The sequence below is a fragment of the Chlorocebus sabaeus genome, chromosome 6 (genome assembly GCF_047675955.1).
Source record: "Chlorocebus sabaeus isolate Y175 chromosome 6, mChlSab1.0.hap1, whole genome shotgun sequence".
Taxonomy (NCBI): domain Eukaryota; kingdom Metazoa; phylum Chordata; class Mammalia; order Primates; family Cercopithecidae; genus Chlorocebus; species Chlorocebus sabaeus.
Genome location: NC_132909.1, coordinates 8,641,289 through 8,656,008, shown reverse-complemented (window position 1 = coordinate 8,656,008; position 14,720 = coordinate 8,641,289). Strand labels below are relative to the sequence as shown.

Sequence of the window (14,720 nt, the reverse complement as noted above, 5' to 3'; positions counted from 1 at the left end):
GGGGGGCGGGCCCGGCCGGCGGACAGCGGGAAGGGGGATCTGACGGTGACAGTTTGGGGGAGGATTTTTGCTTTGGGAGAGATTAGCCTATCTCGGGGCTGGTAGGAACTCAGGATTTGGATGCTTGAGAAAGGAGGGGGTTTGGGGGTTCGGACTCCAGGTCAGAGGGAAAAGGCTGATAGGAGCCAGGAACCCCTGGTCTGAGGGAGGACAGGCTGGGTGCTGGGACTCCTGGATCTGGGAGAGGAAGGGGCTGGAGATATGAGTTCCTAGGTCTGAGAGGGGACGGGGCTGGGTACCTGGAATCCCGGCTACCCTCTAGTGTTTGCGTATTGGGGGTGTGGAAGTGATACGAATACAAAGAATCTTTACTGTTCGGCCCTAAGGGTTTTTTGTGTGTGTGTTGTTGTTGTTGTTTTGAGGATTGGGGTCTGGGGATGAGTTTTGACTGATTCCTATGACAACATGGTTTCCTTGTAACCTCACCACAGTTAAGAGTTGAGGGTAGGACCACCGGGAGTTTACTGGAGGCCCACGTAGGTGCAGATTCCTCATCTACAGGCTCTAGTGGACTGGAGACGGCTGGCGGCTGTCCCAGGACGGGGAAGAGCGCTTTGGTGCCTGAGAGAAGATGACTTAGGGCCCGGTCCCTTAAGAGTGAAGGGCTGGGTGTTCAAAATTACGGGACTAGAGGGGGCTGGAGTCCGGACCTGAGGTCCTCATGGAAAAGGGAAGTCTGATTCCGGGTTCCTTGGCAGATGAAATATACGGCTGGATTTAGGGTTTCCGAAGAGAACGGGACTTTTTAGTGGAACTGGAGCGGGAAAACCAGAAGGGACACGGAGAAAAGGTTCCGAGACAGATACACAATTAGAGTGAGAACTAAAAGGGCTGCTTGTACTCCGGTGTCTCCAGTAAGAGGAGCCTAGGACTGGAACTCGGGGTGCTGAGGGCAAGATCTGGGACGCAGGGGAGTGGCCCAGTGCAGAGGCGTGGCTTTCAGCCAAGAGGCGTGGCCATCTGAGATAGGGCGGGACTCCGAAACGAGGGCCGCAGAGAACACCTCCAGGACTTGGTCTCCAGGACTGAGGTCAACTGACAGGGGCGTGGTCTGGCGGCGTGGGCGTGGCCAGGGAATGAACTCACGGCTCTGGCTTAAGAGGTGTGGTGAACGAAGGATGGGGCGTGGCTCTGTCACCAAGGGCGTGGTCATGGAATAGAGGCCGGGGCTCCTGGGTGAGGCCGGCAAGTTTGGAGCGTGGTCAGACAATAGGGGCGTGGCTACGGCTCGCGTAGCGCAACCAACGCTCTGGACCAGACCTGGGCTCGAGACCATAACTGTTCGGGTTTAACAGTCCGTGGGCGGCCGGAATCCGGGAGTCCGGTGACCGGGCTGTGGTCTAGCATAAAGACGGAGCCCAGAAGAAGGGGCGGGGTATGGGAGAAGGTGAGGATTGAGATCTGGTCGTGAATGTGGGCGAAAGTGAGCAAAAGACCATTGGATGAGGCCGGGTGCTGTGGCTTACGCCTGTAATCCCAACACTTTGGGAGGCCCAGGTGGTCGGATCACTTAAGGAATTCGAGACCAGCCTGGGCAATGTGTCGAAACCCCGTCTCTACAAAAAATACAAAAATTAGCCGGGCGTGGTGGTGCGCGCCTGTGGTCCCAGCTACTTCGGAGGGCTGAGGTGGGAGAATCACCTGAGCCCGGGGAAGTCGAGGCTGCAGTGAGCCGTGATTGTGCCACTGTACTCCAGCCTGGACGACAGAGTCTCGGTCTCAAAAAAAAAAAAGTATATGAGACAGAACCCAGAAGAGCCGGACCTGGGAGAAGAGGGGGCCTGGTAGGGTGGAGGGTGTAGGAGTAGAAGAAAGAAGCAGTGGGGGAAATGAGCACGGTGTGAGAGTTGCCTGAACTGGGGAGGCGGCCTGGGCAAGGTGCTGGAGAGGGGCGTCTTGGGTGGGGGCGTGGCCACTGCGCGGGGCTCTGACCCCGACCCTTGCCACAGCCTCCCCGTCTGCCCCCACAATGCGGCATCGGCTGGTCCTGCTGCTGCTCCTCTCTGCCCTGGTGACCCCCTCCACTGCAGCCCCTATCCACGATGCTGATGCCCAAGAGAGCTCCTTGGGTCTTACAGGCCTCCAGAGCCTACTCCAAGGCTTCAGCCGACTTTTCCTGAAAGTAAGTGATAGCGGAGGGATGGGGAAAGAAGTACTGAGAAGAGGTTCAGGGACACAGAGTGGGAGATGGTTCGGGGCCAGGCAGGGGGACAGGCAGGATGAGAGTCAAAGGGACAGAGAGAGAGGGCAACAGGGAGACCAAGAGATAGGAAGAGGGAAGGGGCTGGGCCCAGGCTATAATCGCAGCACTTTGGGAGGCTGAGGCAGAAGGATCATTTGAGCCCAGTAGTTGGAGACCAGTCTGGGCAACATAGTGAGACCCTCATCTGTACAAAAAAATATGAAAAATAGTTGCAGGTGCATGCGCCTGTAATCCCAGTTGCTTGGAAGGCTGAGGCAGAAGGATCCCTTGAGCCCAGGAGGTCGAGGCTGCAGTAAGCCATGATCGCACCACTGCACTCTAGCCTGGATGACATAACAGGGAGACCCTGTCTCTAAATAAATAAAGATATACGTGCATAAATAAGAGAGGAAAGGTAACAGGCAAAGAGAGAGGGAGATGGGACAGAGACAAAAGACTGGGGAAAGAGACAGGAGGAGAGGGGGATGGGGACAGAAGAGGAACAGGGATAGTAAGGCAATGGGACTGAGAATAGAGACAGAATTGATGGGAGATGGAGGCCAGAGGTTAGGCCCTAAGTATCAGAGGGCAGAAAGTAAAGGGGATGAGAGGGACTTGGGGCCAGGACTCGGGAGCATCCTAGCAGGGCTGCAGAAGGGGCTGTACTGGGGAGATGTGAGGTCCAGCAGCTCACCAGTCCCTCCTCCGGCCCCAGGGTAACCTGCTTCGGGGCATAGACAGTTTCTTCTCTGCCCCCATGGACTTCCGGGGCCTCCCTAGGAACTACCACAAAGAGGAGAACCAGGAGCACCAGCTGGGAAACAACACCCTCTCCAGTCACCTCCAGATCGACAAGGTGCCTATGCAGGGAAGCCCTTCCTGGAGTCCCCTTGGGATCCCTCCATCCCTCCATCCCTTGTGCTGCAGTATCTGTTGGGAGGGAAGGAGGGCAGAGGAGGAAAGCAGGTTTGCTCTCACTCTCTCATCGGATCCTCACAGATGACCGACAACAAGACAGGAGAGGTGCTGATTTCCGAGAATATGGTGGCATCCATCCAATCAGCAGAGGGGAGCTTCGAGGGTGACTTGAAGGTTAGGACATGCCCCGCCGTCAAAGTGTCAGGCCCAAACATTTTCTTTTTTTTGTTTGTTTGTTTTTTTGTTTTTGAGACGGAGTCTTGCTCTGTCGCCTGGGCTGGAGTGCAGTGGCCAGATCTCAGCTCACTGCAAGCTCCGCCTCCCAGGTTCACGCCATTCTCCTGCCTCAGCCTCCCGAGTAGCTGGGACTACAGGCGCCCGCCACCTCGCCTGGCTAGTTTTTTGTATTTTTTAGTAGAGACAGGGTTTCACCATGTTAGCCAGGATGGTCTCGATCTCCTGACCTCATGATCCGCCCGTCTCGGCCTCCCAAAGTGCTGGGATTACAGGCTTGAGCCACCGCGCCCGGCCTTTTTTTTCTTTTTTAAAGCAGAGTCTCACTCTATTGCCCAGGCTGGAGTGCAGTGGCGTGATCTCAGCTCACTGCAACCTCCGCCTCCCGAGTTCAAGTAATTCTCCTGCCTCAAACTCCCTAGTAGCTGGAATTACAGGTGCCCGCCACCACGCCTGGCTAATTTTTAGTATTTTTTTTAGTAGAAATAGGGTTTCTGCATGTTGGTCAGGCTGGTCTCAAACTCCTGACCTCAAGTGATCTGCCCACCTTGGCCTTCCAAAGTGCTGGGATTACAGGCATAAGCCACCATGCCTGGCGAGGCCCTAACATTTTCTGTAGTTTAGGAGGACAAGAAGAACTGACCCTCCTACTCCTCCATGTGGAACTTCCTCCTTCTGAGCCTGTTTTGCCGTCTCTCAAGTTGGGCAATCCAACTGTCAGAAATGAGATTTTTCGACCTCAGAATACATCCCCAAGGGTTTGGTAGACCGTAGAGGGCTTTGTGAGTGTCAAAGTGGTTTTCTTTTTTTTTTTTTTAACTACATAATAGTCAATCAAAGTGTTTCTATGAGCACCAAAATGTCTTATAAACCAAGAAGGGTTTTTAATTCTAAGTGCTTGGAAAGCTTCACCCTCATACACCCCAAAGTGTGTTTTTTGTTTGTTTGTTTGTTTGTTTTGAGACGGAGTTTGGCTCTGTTGCCCAGGCTGGAGTGCAGTGGCCGGATCTCAGCTCACTGCAAGCACCGCCTCCCGAGTTCACGCCATTCTCTTGCCTCAGCCTCCCGAGTAGCTGGGAGTATAGGCGCCCGCCACCTCGCCCGGCTAATTTTTTTTTTTTTTTTGTATTTTAGTAGAGACGAGGTTTCACCGTGTTAGCCAGGATGGTCTCGATCTCCTGACCTCGTGATCCGCCCATCTCGGCCTCCCAAAGTGCTGGGATTACAGGCTTGAGCCACCGCGCCCGGCCCAAAGTGTGTTTTTGTCTCAAAGTAAGTGCTCTGCAAACTTCAGAGTATTTTTCAATCTATCCCAAAGTGGTTGGTAAACGTCTCCGTTATAAACTCCAAAATGTTTTTTGTTATTTTGTTTTGTTTTTTGAGAATGGAGTCTTGCTGTGTCACCCATGCTGGAGTGCAGTGGCACAATCTCAGCTCACTGCAACCTCCACCTCCCAGATTAAAATGATCCTCCCACCTCAGCCTCCTGAATAGCTGGGACTACAGGCACAGACCACCACACCCAGCTAATTTTTGTATTTTTAGTAGAGACAGGGTTTCCCCATGTTTCCCAGGCTGGTCTCAAACTCCTGAGCTCAGGCAATCCGCCCACCTCTGCCTCCCAAAGTGCTAGGATTACAGGCATGAGCCACCACACCCAGCCCAAAATGTGATTTTTTTTTTTTTTTTTTGAGATGGAGTTTCACCCTGTCACCCAGGCTACAGTGCAATGGCACAATCTCAGCTCACTGCAACCTCTGCCACTGAGGTTCAAGTGATTCTCCAGACTTAGCCTCCCAAGTAGCTGGGACTACAAGTACACACCACCGCGTCTGGCTAATTTTTGTATTTTTAGTGTAGACGGGGTTTCACCATGTTGACCAGGCTGGTCTTGAACTCCTGACCTCAGGTGATCTTCCTGCCTCAGCCTCCCAAAGTTCTGTGATTATAGGCATGAGTCACTGCGCCTGGCCCAATATGTCATTTTTAATACTGAAGAGCTTTATGAATGCTAAATGCTTTGTGTATTTCACCTTTGGTAAACTTTTCTTTTTTTCTTTTTTGGAGACGAAGTCTCACTCTTGTCCCCCAGGCTGGAGTGCAATGGCGCAATCTTGGCTCACTACAACCTCCACCTCCCAGGTTCAAGCGATTCTCCTGCCTCAGCCTCTTGTGTAGCTGGGATCACAGGCACCTGCCACCACGCCTAACTTTTCTATTTTTAGAGAGACAGGGTTTCATCATGTTGGCCAGGCTGGTCTCGAACTCCTGATCTCAGGTGATCCAACTGCGTCGGCCTCCCAAGGTGCTGGGATTACAAGTGTGAGCCACCATGCCCGGCCACCTTTGGTAAACTTCTACAAGTGACTGTAATCATGAAGTGCTTTGCAAAATCAGGGTATTTTTAATCCTGAAAAGTTTTAAGAAACCCAAAGAGCTTGATAAATCCATATGATACCCATGTACACCCATGCAGTATCTTCATTTTTAAAATGTTTATTTAAAATTTTATTTTAGGCCGGGCGCGGTGGCTCAAGCCTGTAATCCCAGCGCTTTGGGAGGCCGAGACGGGCGGATCACGAGGTCAGGAGATCAAGACCATCCTGGCTAACCCGGTGAAACACCGTCTCTAGTAAAAAATACAAAAAAATAGCCGGGCGAGGTGGCGAGCGTCTGTAGTCCCAGCTACTCCGGAGGCTGAGGCAGGAGAATGGCGTAAACCCGGGAGGCGGAGCTTGCAGTGAGCTGAGATCCGGCCACTGCACTCCAGCCTGGGCGACAGAGCGAGACTCCGTCTCAAAAAAAAAAAAAAAAAAAAAAAAAAAAAAAAATTTATTTTAAAAATTTCAGGCCAGGCGCAGTGGTTTACACCTGTAATCCCAGAACTTTGGGAGGCTGAGGCAGAAGGATGACTTGAGCCCAGGAGTTTGAGATCACCCTGGGCAACACAGCAAGTCCTCATCTCTACAAAAAAATTTAAAGTAGGCCAGGCACTCTGGCTCATGCCTGTAATCCTAGCACTGGGAAGCTGAGGCAGGCAGATTGCCTGAGCTCAGGAGTTCGAGAACAGCCTGGGCAACACGGTGAAACCCTGTCTCTACTAAAATACGAAAAATTAGCCGGGCATGGTGGCCTGCACCTGTAGTCCCAGCTACTCTGAAGGCTGAAGCAGAAGAATTTCTTGAACCCGGGAGGCAGAGGTTGCAGTGAGCCAAGATCATGCCACTGCACTCCAGCCTGGGGGACAGAGTAAGATTCTGTCTCCAAAAAAAAAAATCAAAAAAGCAGCCAGGTGTGGTGGTGCATGCTGTGGTTCCAGCTACCCAGGAGCCTGAGGTGGGAGGATTGCTTGAGACCAGGAGGTTGAGGCTAAAGTGGGCCCAGATCATGCCACTGCACTCTAGCCTGGGCAACAGAGTGAGACTCTGTCTCAATCAATCAATCAATTTCAATAAAATTTCAAGCCTACAGAAAAGTTTTTTTTTTTTAAACATATTTTATTATTTTGGAAACGAGTCACCCTGTGTCACCCAGGCTGGAATGTAGTGGTGCCATCTTGGCTCACAGCAACCTCCACCTTCCAGGTTGTGGAAAGTAAAAAGTTTCTCTGTAAAGTTTTTTTTTTTTATTAAATAATAAATCATAAGGGTTAGAGATAATAGTTTTTTTTTAAACTAACTTTTTTTTTTTTTTTTTTGAGGCGGAGTCTCGCTCTGTTGCCCAGGCTGGAGTGCAGTGGCCAGATCTCGGCTCACTGCAAGCTCCGCCTCCCGGGTTTACGCCATTCTCCTGCCTCAGCCTCCCGAGTAGCTGGGACTACAGGCGCCCGCCACCTCGCCCGGCTAGTTTTTTGTATTTTTTAGTAGAGATGGGGTTTCACTGTGTTAGCCAGGATGGTCTCGATCTCCTGACCTCGTGATCCGCCCGTCTCGGCCTCCCAAAGTGCTGGGATTACAGGCTTGAGCCACCGCGCCCGGCCTAAACTAACTTTTTTTAAGCCTCTTTGCTTTGTGTTAATAACGCTTTCTTAAACTGTATCTTATGTAGTTGTTAGATATAAGGAAATAAGTACATTCTGTGTCCTTGTACTTTTTTTTTTTTTTTTTTTTTGAGACAGAGTCTTGCTTTGTCCCCAGGCTGGAGTGCAGTGGCGCCATCTCGGCTTACTGCAAGCTCTGCCTCCCAGGTTCATACCATTCTGCCTCAGTCTCCCTAGTAGTTGGGACTACAGGCGTCTGCCACCACGCCTGGCTAATTTTTTTTTTTTTTTTTTTTTTTTTTTTTTTTTGAGACGGAGTCTTGCTCTGTCGCCCAGGCTGGAGTGCAGTGGCCAGATCTCAGCTCACTGCAAGCTCCGCCTCTCGGGTTCACGCCATTCTCCTGCCTCAGCCTCCCGAGTAGCTGGGACTACAGGCACCCGCCACCTCGCCCGGCTAGTTTTTTGTAATATTTAGTAGAGACGGGGTTTCACCGTGTTAGTCAGGATGGTCTCGATCTCCTGACCTCGTGATCCACCCGTCTCCGCCTCCCAAAGTGCTGGGATTACAGGCTTGAGCCACCGCGCCCGGCCGGCTAATTTTTTTTTTTTTTGAATTTTAGTAGAGACGGGGTTTCACCTTGTTAGCCAGCATGGTCTCGATCTCCTGACCTTGTGATCTGCCCGCCTCAGCCTCCCAGAGTGCTGGGATTACAGGTGTGAGCCACTGCGCCCAGCCTGTGTCCTTGTACTTTAACCAAGATATTTGGTCTCGACATGCTCAAGCATGTCCCGGCTCACAGCTTATGCCCCTTCCTCATTAGGAAATGTTATTACTTCTCTAAGTCTTTTCGCAAGCAACTTCCTCTTTTCCTTTGCTTTCCATTGCCTTTACTTATTTAAGAAAGTTTTTTAAGTTGTTAGCCAATTGGGTTTAGCTTAGACTGTGAGATCCAGCTCCAACCAATGGAGACAGGACATAGCAGTAAGGACCCAACACATAAGGGACAAATATTCCTGCCTTTCTTTGTTCATTGTGCTCTTGCGGCGGGATTGCTGATGGGCAGCACCCTTTCTGCAGAAAGTAAAATTGCCTTGCTGAGAAAACTTTTTGCCTGAATGCTGATTTTCTCATTCAGCATGTTAGAATTTCTTGAATTCTAACACAGATTCAAGCAATTCTCCTGCCCCAACCTCCCAAGGAGCAAGGATAACAGGCATGCACTACAACATCCGGCTAATGTGTCTTTTGTTTGTTTGCTTTTTGTATTTTTAGTAGAGAAGAGGTTTTGCCATGTTGGCCGGGCTGGTCTTGAACTCCTGACCTTGGGTGATCCACCCACCTTGGCCTCCCAAAGTGCTGGGATTACAGGCAAGAGAATTTTTTTTTTATTGAGATGGAGTCTCGCTCTGTTGCCCAGGCTGGAATGCAGTGGCGCGATCTCAGCTCACTGCAAGCTCTGCCTCGTGGGTTCACACCATTCTCCTGCCTCAGCCTCCCAAGTAGCTGGGACTCAGGCGCCCACCACCACACCCGGCTAATTTTTTTGTCTTTTTAAGTACAGACAGGGTTTCACTGTGTTAGCCAGGATGGTCTCGATCTCCTGACCTCGTGATCCGCCTGCCTCGGCCTCCCAGAGTGCTGGGATTACAGGTATGAGCCACCACGCCTGGCCTGTATCATTTCTTAATGACTTACCTTAGTTTCTAACAAATCCGTGGCACAGTAAGTTATATTAAGACATAGTACTTTTATGGTTTTTTTAATTATTATACTTTAGGTTCTAGGGTACACGTGCAGAACGTGCAGATTTGTTGCACAGGTGCATGTGCCATGATGTTTTGCTGCACCCATCAGCCTGTCACCTGTATTGGGTGTTTCTCCTGATGCTATCCCTCCCCTGGCCCCCCACCCACAACAGGCCCTGGTGTGTAATATTCCCCTTCCTGTGTCCATGTGTTCTTATTGTTCAGTTCCCACTTGTGTGTGAGAACATGCAGTGTTTGGTTTTCTACTCTTGTGTTGGTTTGTTGAGAATGATGGTTTCCAGTTTCATCCATGTCCCTGCAAAGGACATGAACTCATTCTTTTCTGTGGCCAAATAGTATTCCATGGTATATATGTGCCACATTTTTTTAACCCAGTTTATCATTAATGGAGATTTAGGTTGGTTCCAAGTCTTTGCTATTGTGAATAGTGCTGCAATAAACATACATGTGCATGTGTCTTTAAAAAAAAAAAAAAAGTACAATAAATATCTCTATAGTCTCTTTTCCATAAACCAAAATTTCTCAAGGTTGGCATCATTGGCACATGAAGCTGGATAATCTTTGTTGTAGGAGCTGCCCTGTGCACTGTAGGATGTTTGGTAATATCCCTGGGCTCTATACCCACTAGAGAGAAATTGCCTCCTGCTGGGCACGGTGGCTCACACCCGTAGTCCCAGCACTTTGGGAGGCAGAGACAGGGGGATCATGAGGTCAGGAGTTCAAGACCAGCGTGGTTAACACAGTGAAACCCCGTCTCTACTAAAAATACAAAATATGGGGCCAGGCGTGGTGGCTCATACCTGTAATCCCAGCAGTTTGGGAAGCTGAGGCAGGCAGATCATGAGGTCAGGAGTTTGAGACCATCCTGGCTAACACAGTGAAATTCCGTCTCTACTAAAAATACAAAAAAATTAGCCAGGCTTGGTGGCGGGCACCTGTAGTCCCAGCTACTCGGGAGGCTGAGGCAGGAGAATGGCATGAACCTGGGAGGCAGAGCTTGCAGTGAGCTGAGATCACGCTACTGCACTCCAGCCTGGGGGACAAAGCGAGACTCCATCTCAAAAAAAAAAAAAAAAAAAAAAAATACAAATATGGCCGGAAGCGGTGGCTCATGCCTATAATTCCAGCACTTTGGGAGGCCGAGGCGGGTGGATCACCTGAAGTCAGGAGTTTGAGACAAGCCTGACCAACATGGAGAAACCCTGTCTCTACTAAAAATACAAAATTAGCCAGGTATGGTGGCGTGTGCCTGTAATCCCAGCTACTCAGAAGGATGAAGCAGAAGAATCATTTGAACCCAGGAGGTGGAGGTCACAGTGAGTGAAGATAGCACCAGTGCACTCCAACCTGGGCAACAAGAGTGAAACTCTGTCTCAAAAAATAAGTAAATAAATAGGCTGGGTATGGTGGCTCACACCTGTAATCCCAGCACTTTGGGAGGCCGATGCAGGTGGATCACCTGAGGTCAGGAGGTCGAGACTAGCCTGGCCAATGTGGTGAAACCCTGTCTCTACAAAAATACAAAAAATTAGCAGGGCATGGTAGCAGGCAACTCTAACCCCAGCTACTTGGGAGGCTGAGGTAGGAGAAATGCTTGAACCTGGGAGGCAGAGGTTGCAGTGAGAGGGGATTGTGCCATTGCACTCCAGCCTGGGCAACAAGAGTGAAACGCTGTCTCAAAAAAAAAATAAATACAAATACAAAAAGTTAGCTGGGCGTGGTGGCAGGCGCCTGTAATCCCAGCTACTCAAGAGGCTGAGGCAGAAGAACTGCTTGAACCGGGGAGGCAGAGGTTGCAGTAAGCCGAGATTGTACCATTACACTCCAGCCAGGTGACAGTGCGAGGCTCTGTCTCCAAAAAAAAAAGAGAAGTAGCCTCCTCACCTGCACTGGTTGTAACACCCAAAAATCTCTCCAAACTTCGGTTGAGAACCCCCGGCCTAGATTGTGGCTTCTTAACATTTTATCTATTTGTATTTTTTTTTTTTATTTCTGAACCATATGACAGTAAATGGCTGACATCATGACACTTCACCCATAAATACTTCAGCAGACACTCCTGAGACTGATATGTTCTCCCACAAGACCACACTACCATTTTGTTTCTTTTTTTTTTGAGACCAAGTCTCACTCTGTTGCCCAGGCACAATCTAGGCTCACTACAACCTCTATCTCCTGGGGTCAAGCGATTCTCCTGCCTTAGCCTCCTGAGTACCTGGGATTAAAGGTGCGTGCTACCGCTCCTGGCTAATTTTTGTATTTTTAGTAGAGACGGGGTTTTGCCATGTTGGCCAGGCTGTTCTCAAACTCTTGACCTCAGATGATCCACCCATCTCAGCATCCCAAAGTGCTGGGATTACAGGCGTGAGCCAACGCACCTGGCCCGCAGTACCATGTTCACACCCAAGAAAATGTGGCTATCAAACTGTTTTGGGTGTTTGTTTGTTTGTTTGGAGGTGGAGTCTCACTCTGTCACCCAGACTGGAGTGCAGTGGTACAATCTCAGGTCACTGCAACCTCCACCTCCCAAATTCAAGAGATTCTCCCGCCTCAACCTCCAAATAGTTGGGATTACAGGCACACACCACCAAACCTGGCTAATTTTTGTATTTTTAGTAGAGATGGGGTTTCACCATATTGCCCAGGCTGGTGTCAAACTCCTGATCTCAAGTGATCCACCTGCCTCAGCCTCCCAAAGTGTTGTGATTATAGGCATAAGCCACGATGTCTGGCCTATCAAACTGTTACTGTGGTATTACTTTGCTAGGGCTACGGTAACAAAGTACCACAAACTGGGTGGCTCAAACAGAAATTGATGTTCTCACAATTCTGGAGGCTGGATATTCAAGATCAGGATGTCAGCAGGGCTGGTTCCTTCTGAGGCTGTGAGGGACAATCTGGTGCTTTGCTGGCCACCTTTGGTGTTCTTTGGTTATGAAAGCATCATCCTGATCTCTGCCTTTGTCTCCATCTTCTGTACTCCCTGTGTGCATTTGTGTCCGAATTTTCCCTTAGCATAACACCACCAGTCACAGGCCAGGCACAATGGCTCACACCTGAAATCCCAGCACTTTGGGAGGCTTGGCAGGCGGACTACCTGAGGTCAGGAGGTCGAGACCAACCTGGCCAACATGGTGAAATCCCATCTCTACTAAAAATGCAAAAATTAGCTGGCATGGTGGCATGCCCCTGTAATCCCAGCTATTCTGGAGGCTGTGGTGGGAGAATTGCTTGAACCCAGGAGGCGGAGGCTGCAGTGAGCTGAGATCGTGCCACTGCACTCCAGCCTGGGCTACAGAGCGAGACTCCATCTCAAAAAACAAAAAAGAAAAAAAGAGCCGGGCGCGGTGGCTCACGCCTGTAATCCCAGCACTTTGGGAGGCTGAGGCGGGCGGATCACGAGGTCAGGAGATCGAGACCATCCTGGCTAACACAGTGAAACCCCATCTCTACTAAAAATACAAAAAATTAGCCAGGCGTGGTGGTGCGCGCCTGTAGTCCCAGCTACTCGGGAGGCTGAGGCAGGAGAATGGCGTGAACCCGGGAGGCGGAGCTTGCAGTGAGCTGAGATCGCGCCACTGCACTCCAGCCTGGGCGACAAAGCGAGACTCCATCTCAAAAAAAAAAAAAAAAAAAAAAAGAACACCAGTCATGTTGGATTAGGGCCCAACCTAATGACCTCATCTTCACCAATTATATCTGCAATGACCCTAGTTCTAAATAAGGCCACATTCTGATGTATTAGAGGTTAGGATTTCAAAATATGAATCTGGGGAGGAAAGAATATGGTTTCTGGATCTTGCTCTGTTGCCCAGGCTGGAGTGCAATGGCATGATCTTGACTCACTACAGCCTTTGCCTCCCAGGTTCAAGTGATTCTCCTGCCTTAGCCTCCCGAGTAGCTGGGATTACAGGAGCGTGCCACCATACCCAGCTCATTTTCATATTTTTAGTAGAGACGGGATATCGTCATGTTGGCCAGGATGGTCTCAAACTCCTGACCTCAAGTGATCTGCCCACCTCAGCCTCGCAAAGTGCTGGGATTACAGGCATGAGCACCAGAGGGTGGCCAGAAGGAAACAATTTAACACCTAACAATCTCCTGCAGGGCTTTTCAGACCTCATCTTACTAAAAGGCAGACTGACTCAGCAGGTCTGGGTGGGGTGGGACCTATTAATTTGCGTACCTAACAACAGCAGCCCACCCTTTGAATTGCAAGGACCAAATAGACACTCAGTCCATATTCAAACTTTCTCCCTCGACTCAAAGCTGTCCTTGAAAGCTTTTGATTCATGATCAATGAGGGATCACACATTGCATTTATGGTCATGAGTCTTCAGTAAACCCAAGAGCTTTCAGTCCCAAAGTGCTTTGTACATTTCAAACTGCTACCCTCTAAACCTCAGAGAGGATTTAATCCTAAAGTGCTCTATAATCCCAACAGGCATTATAATCCCTGAAGTGCTCTATTACCTCCCTTTTGAAAGCCCTCAAACAAATTTTCCAATCCCAAAGCATTCTACAAACCTCAGAGTATTTGTAATCCTTAAGTGTAAACCCAAGTGCTTTGTGAACCTCAAACAGGGCTTTTGAACCCACAAAGCATCCTGTCATCTGCAAAGTGGGCTGAATAGGTTAGTGGGGACTGACCATCCTGGGGTGCTATTTGGAGTATGAGAGGGTCTCCTTGTTCTTCCTCCCCAGGTACCCAGGATGGAGGAGAAGGAGGCCCTGGTACCCATCCAGAAGGCCATGGACAGCTTCCATGCAGAACTCCATCCCCGGGTGGCCTTCTGGATCATTAAGCTGCCACGGCGGAGGTCCCACCAGGATGCCCTGGAGGGCGGCCACTGGCTCAGCGAGAAGCGACACCGCCTGCAGGCCATCCGGGATGGACTCCGCAAGGGGACCCACGAGGATGTCCTAGAAGAGGGGACCGAGAGCTCCTCCCACTCCAGGCTGTCCCCCCGAAAGACCCACTTACTGTACATCCTCAGGCCCTCCCGGCAGGTGTAGGGGTGGGGACTGGGGAGCACCTGCCTGTACCCCCATCAGACCCCGCCCCAAGCACCATATGGAAATAAATTTCTTTCTTACATCTAACAACACCATCTCCTTTCGGCATTTATCCCCAAGCCCCTGCCAACTAGACCATGGCAAGGGCCCCCAGTCCCAGCTCTGAGCATGACAGCTGGCTGTGCTAGCTCTTGCCTAAGTCTACCAGGCTTGATTTTCTCATTCAGGCATTGTCTATGCTCTAGCTCCATCTGTCCACTCAGCACCCAACCCTGTCACCTCCAGCCCTGTACGCACTCCCAACTCTTGGCTTTTTTTTTTTTTTTTTTTTTTTGGAAACAGGGTCTCACTGTTACCCAGGCTGGAGTGCAGTGGCGCAATCACAGCTCACTACAGCCTCGACCTCCCAGGCTCAGGCGATCCTCCCACCTCAGCCTCTCTCAGTAGCTGGGACCACAGGAATGCACTACCATGCCCAGCTAATTGTTGTATTATTTAACATAGGGATCTCCCTATGTTGCTCAGGCTCGTCTTGAACTCCTGGGCTCAAGTGATCCCTTCACC

The 14,720-nt window shown here is 50.3% G+C and overlaps 1 protein-coding gene across 2 annotated transcripts; it reads left to right on the top strand.

The window, feature by feature from the left end:
* Positions 1-5: 5 nt before the first annotated feature.
* DKKL1 (dickkopf like acrosomal protein 1) lies at positions 6-14,421 on the top strand. Of its 2 annotated transcripts, XM_007997520.3 has the most exons (5): positions 10-1,447; positions 2,010-2,182; positions 2,958-3,098; positions 3,242-3,334; positions 13,845-14,421. In XM_007997520.3, the coding sequence occupies exons 1-5, from the start codon at positions 1,438-1,440 to the stop codon at positions 14,154-14,156; spliced, it is 729 nt and encodes a 242-aa protein (XP_007995711.2). In that variant the 5' UTR covers positions 10-1,437; the 3' UTR covers positions 14,157-14,421. The 2 variants fall into 2 exon arrangements, with proteins under 2 accessions (XP_072872299.1, XP_007995711.2); XM_073016198.1 differs by lacking the exon at positions 3,242-3,334 and having other exon boundaries at positions 6-1,447.
* The last annotated feature ends 299 nt before the right edge of the window (positions 14,422-14,720 follow it).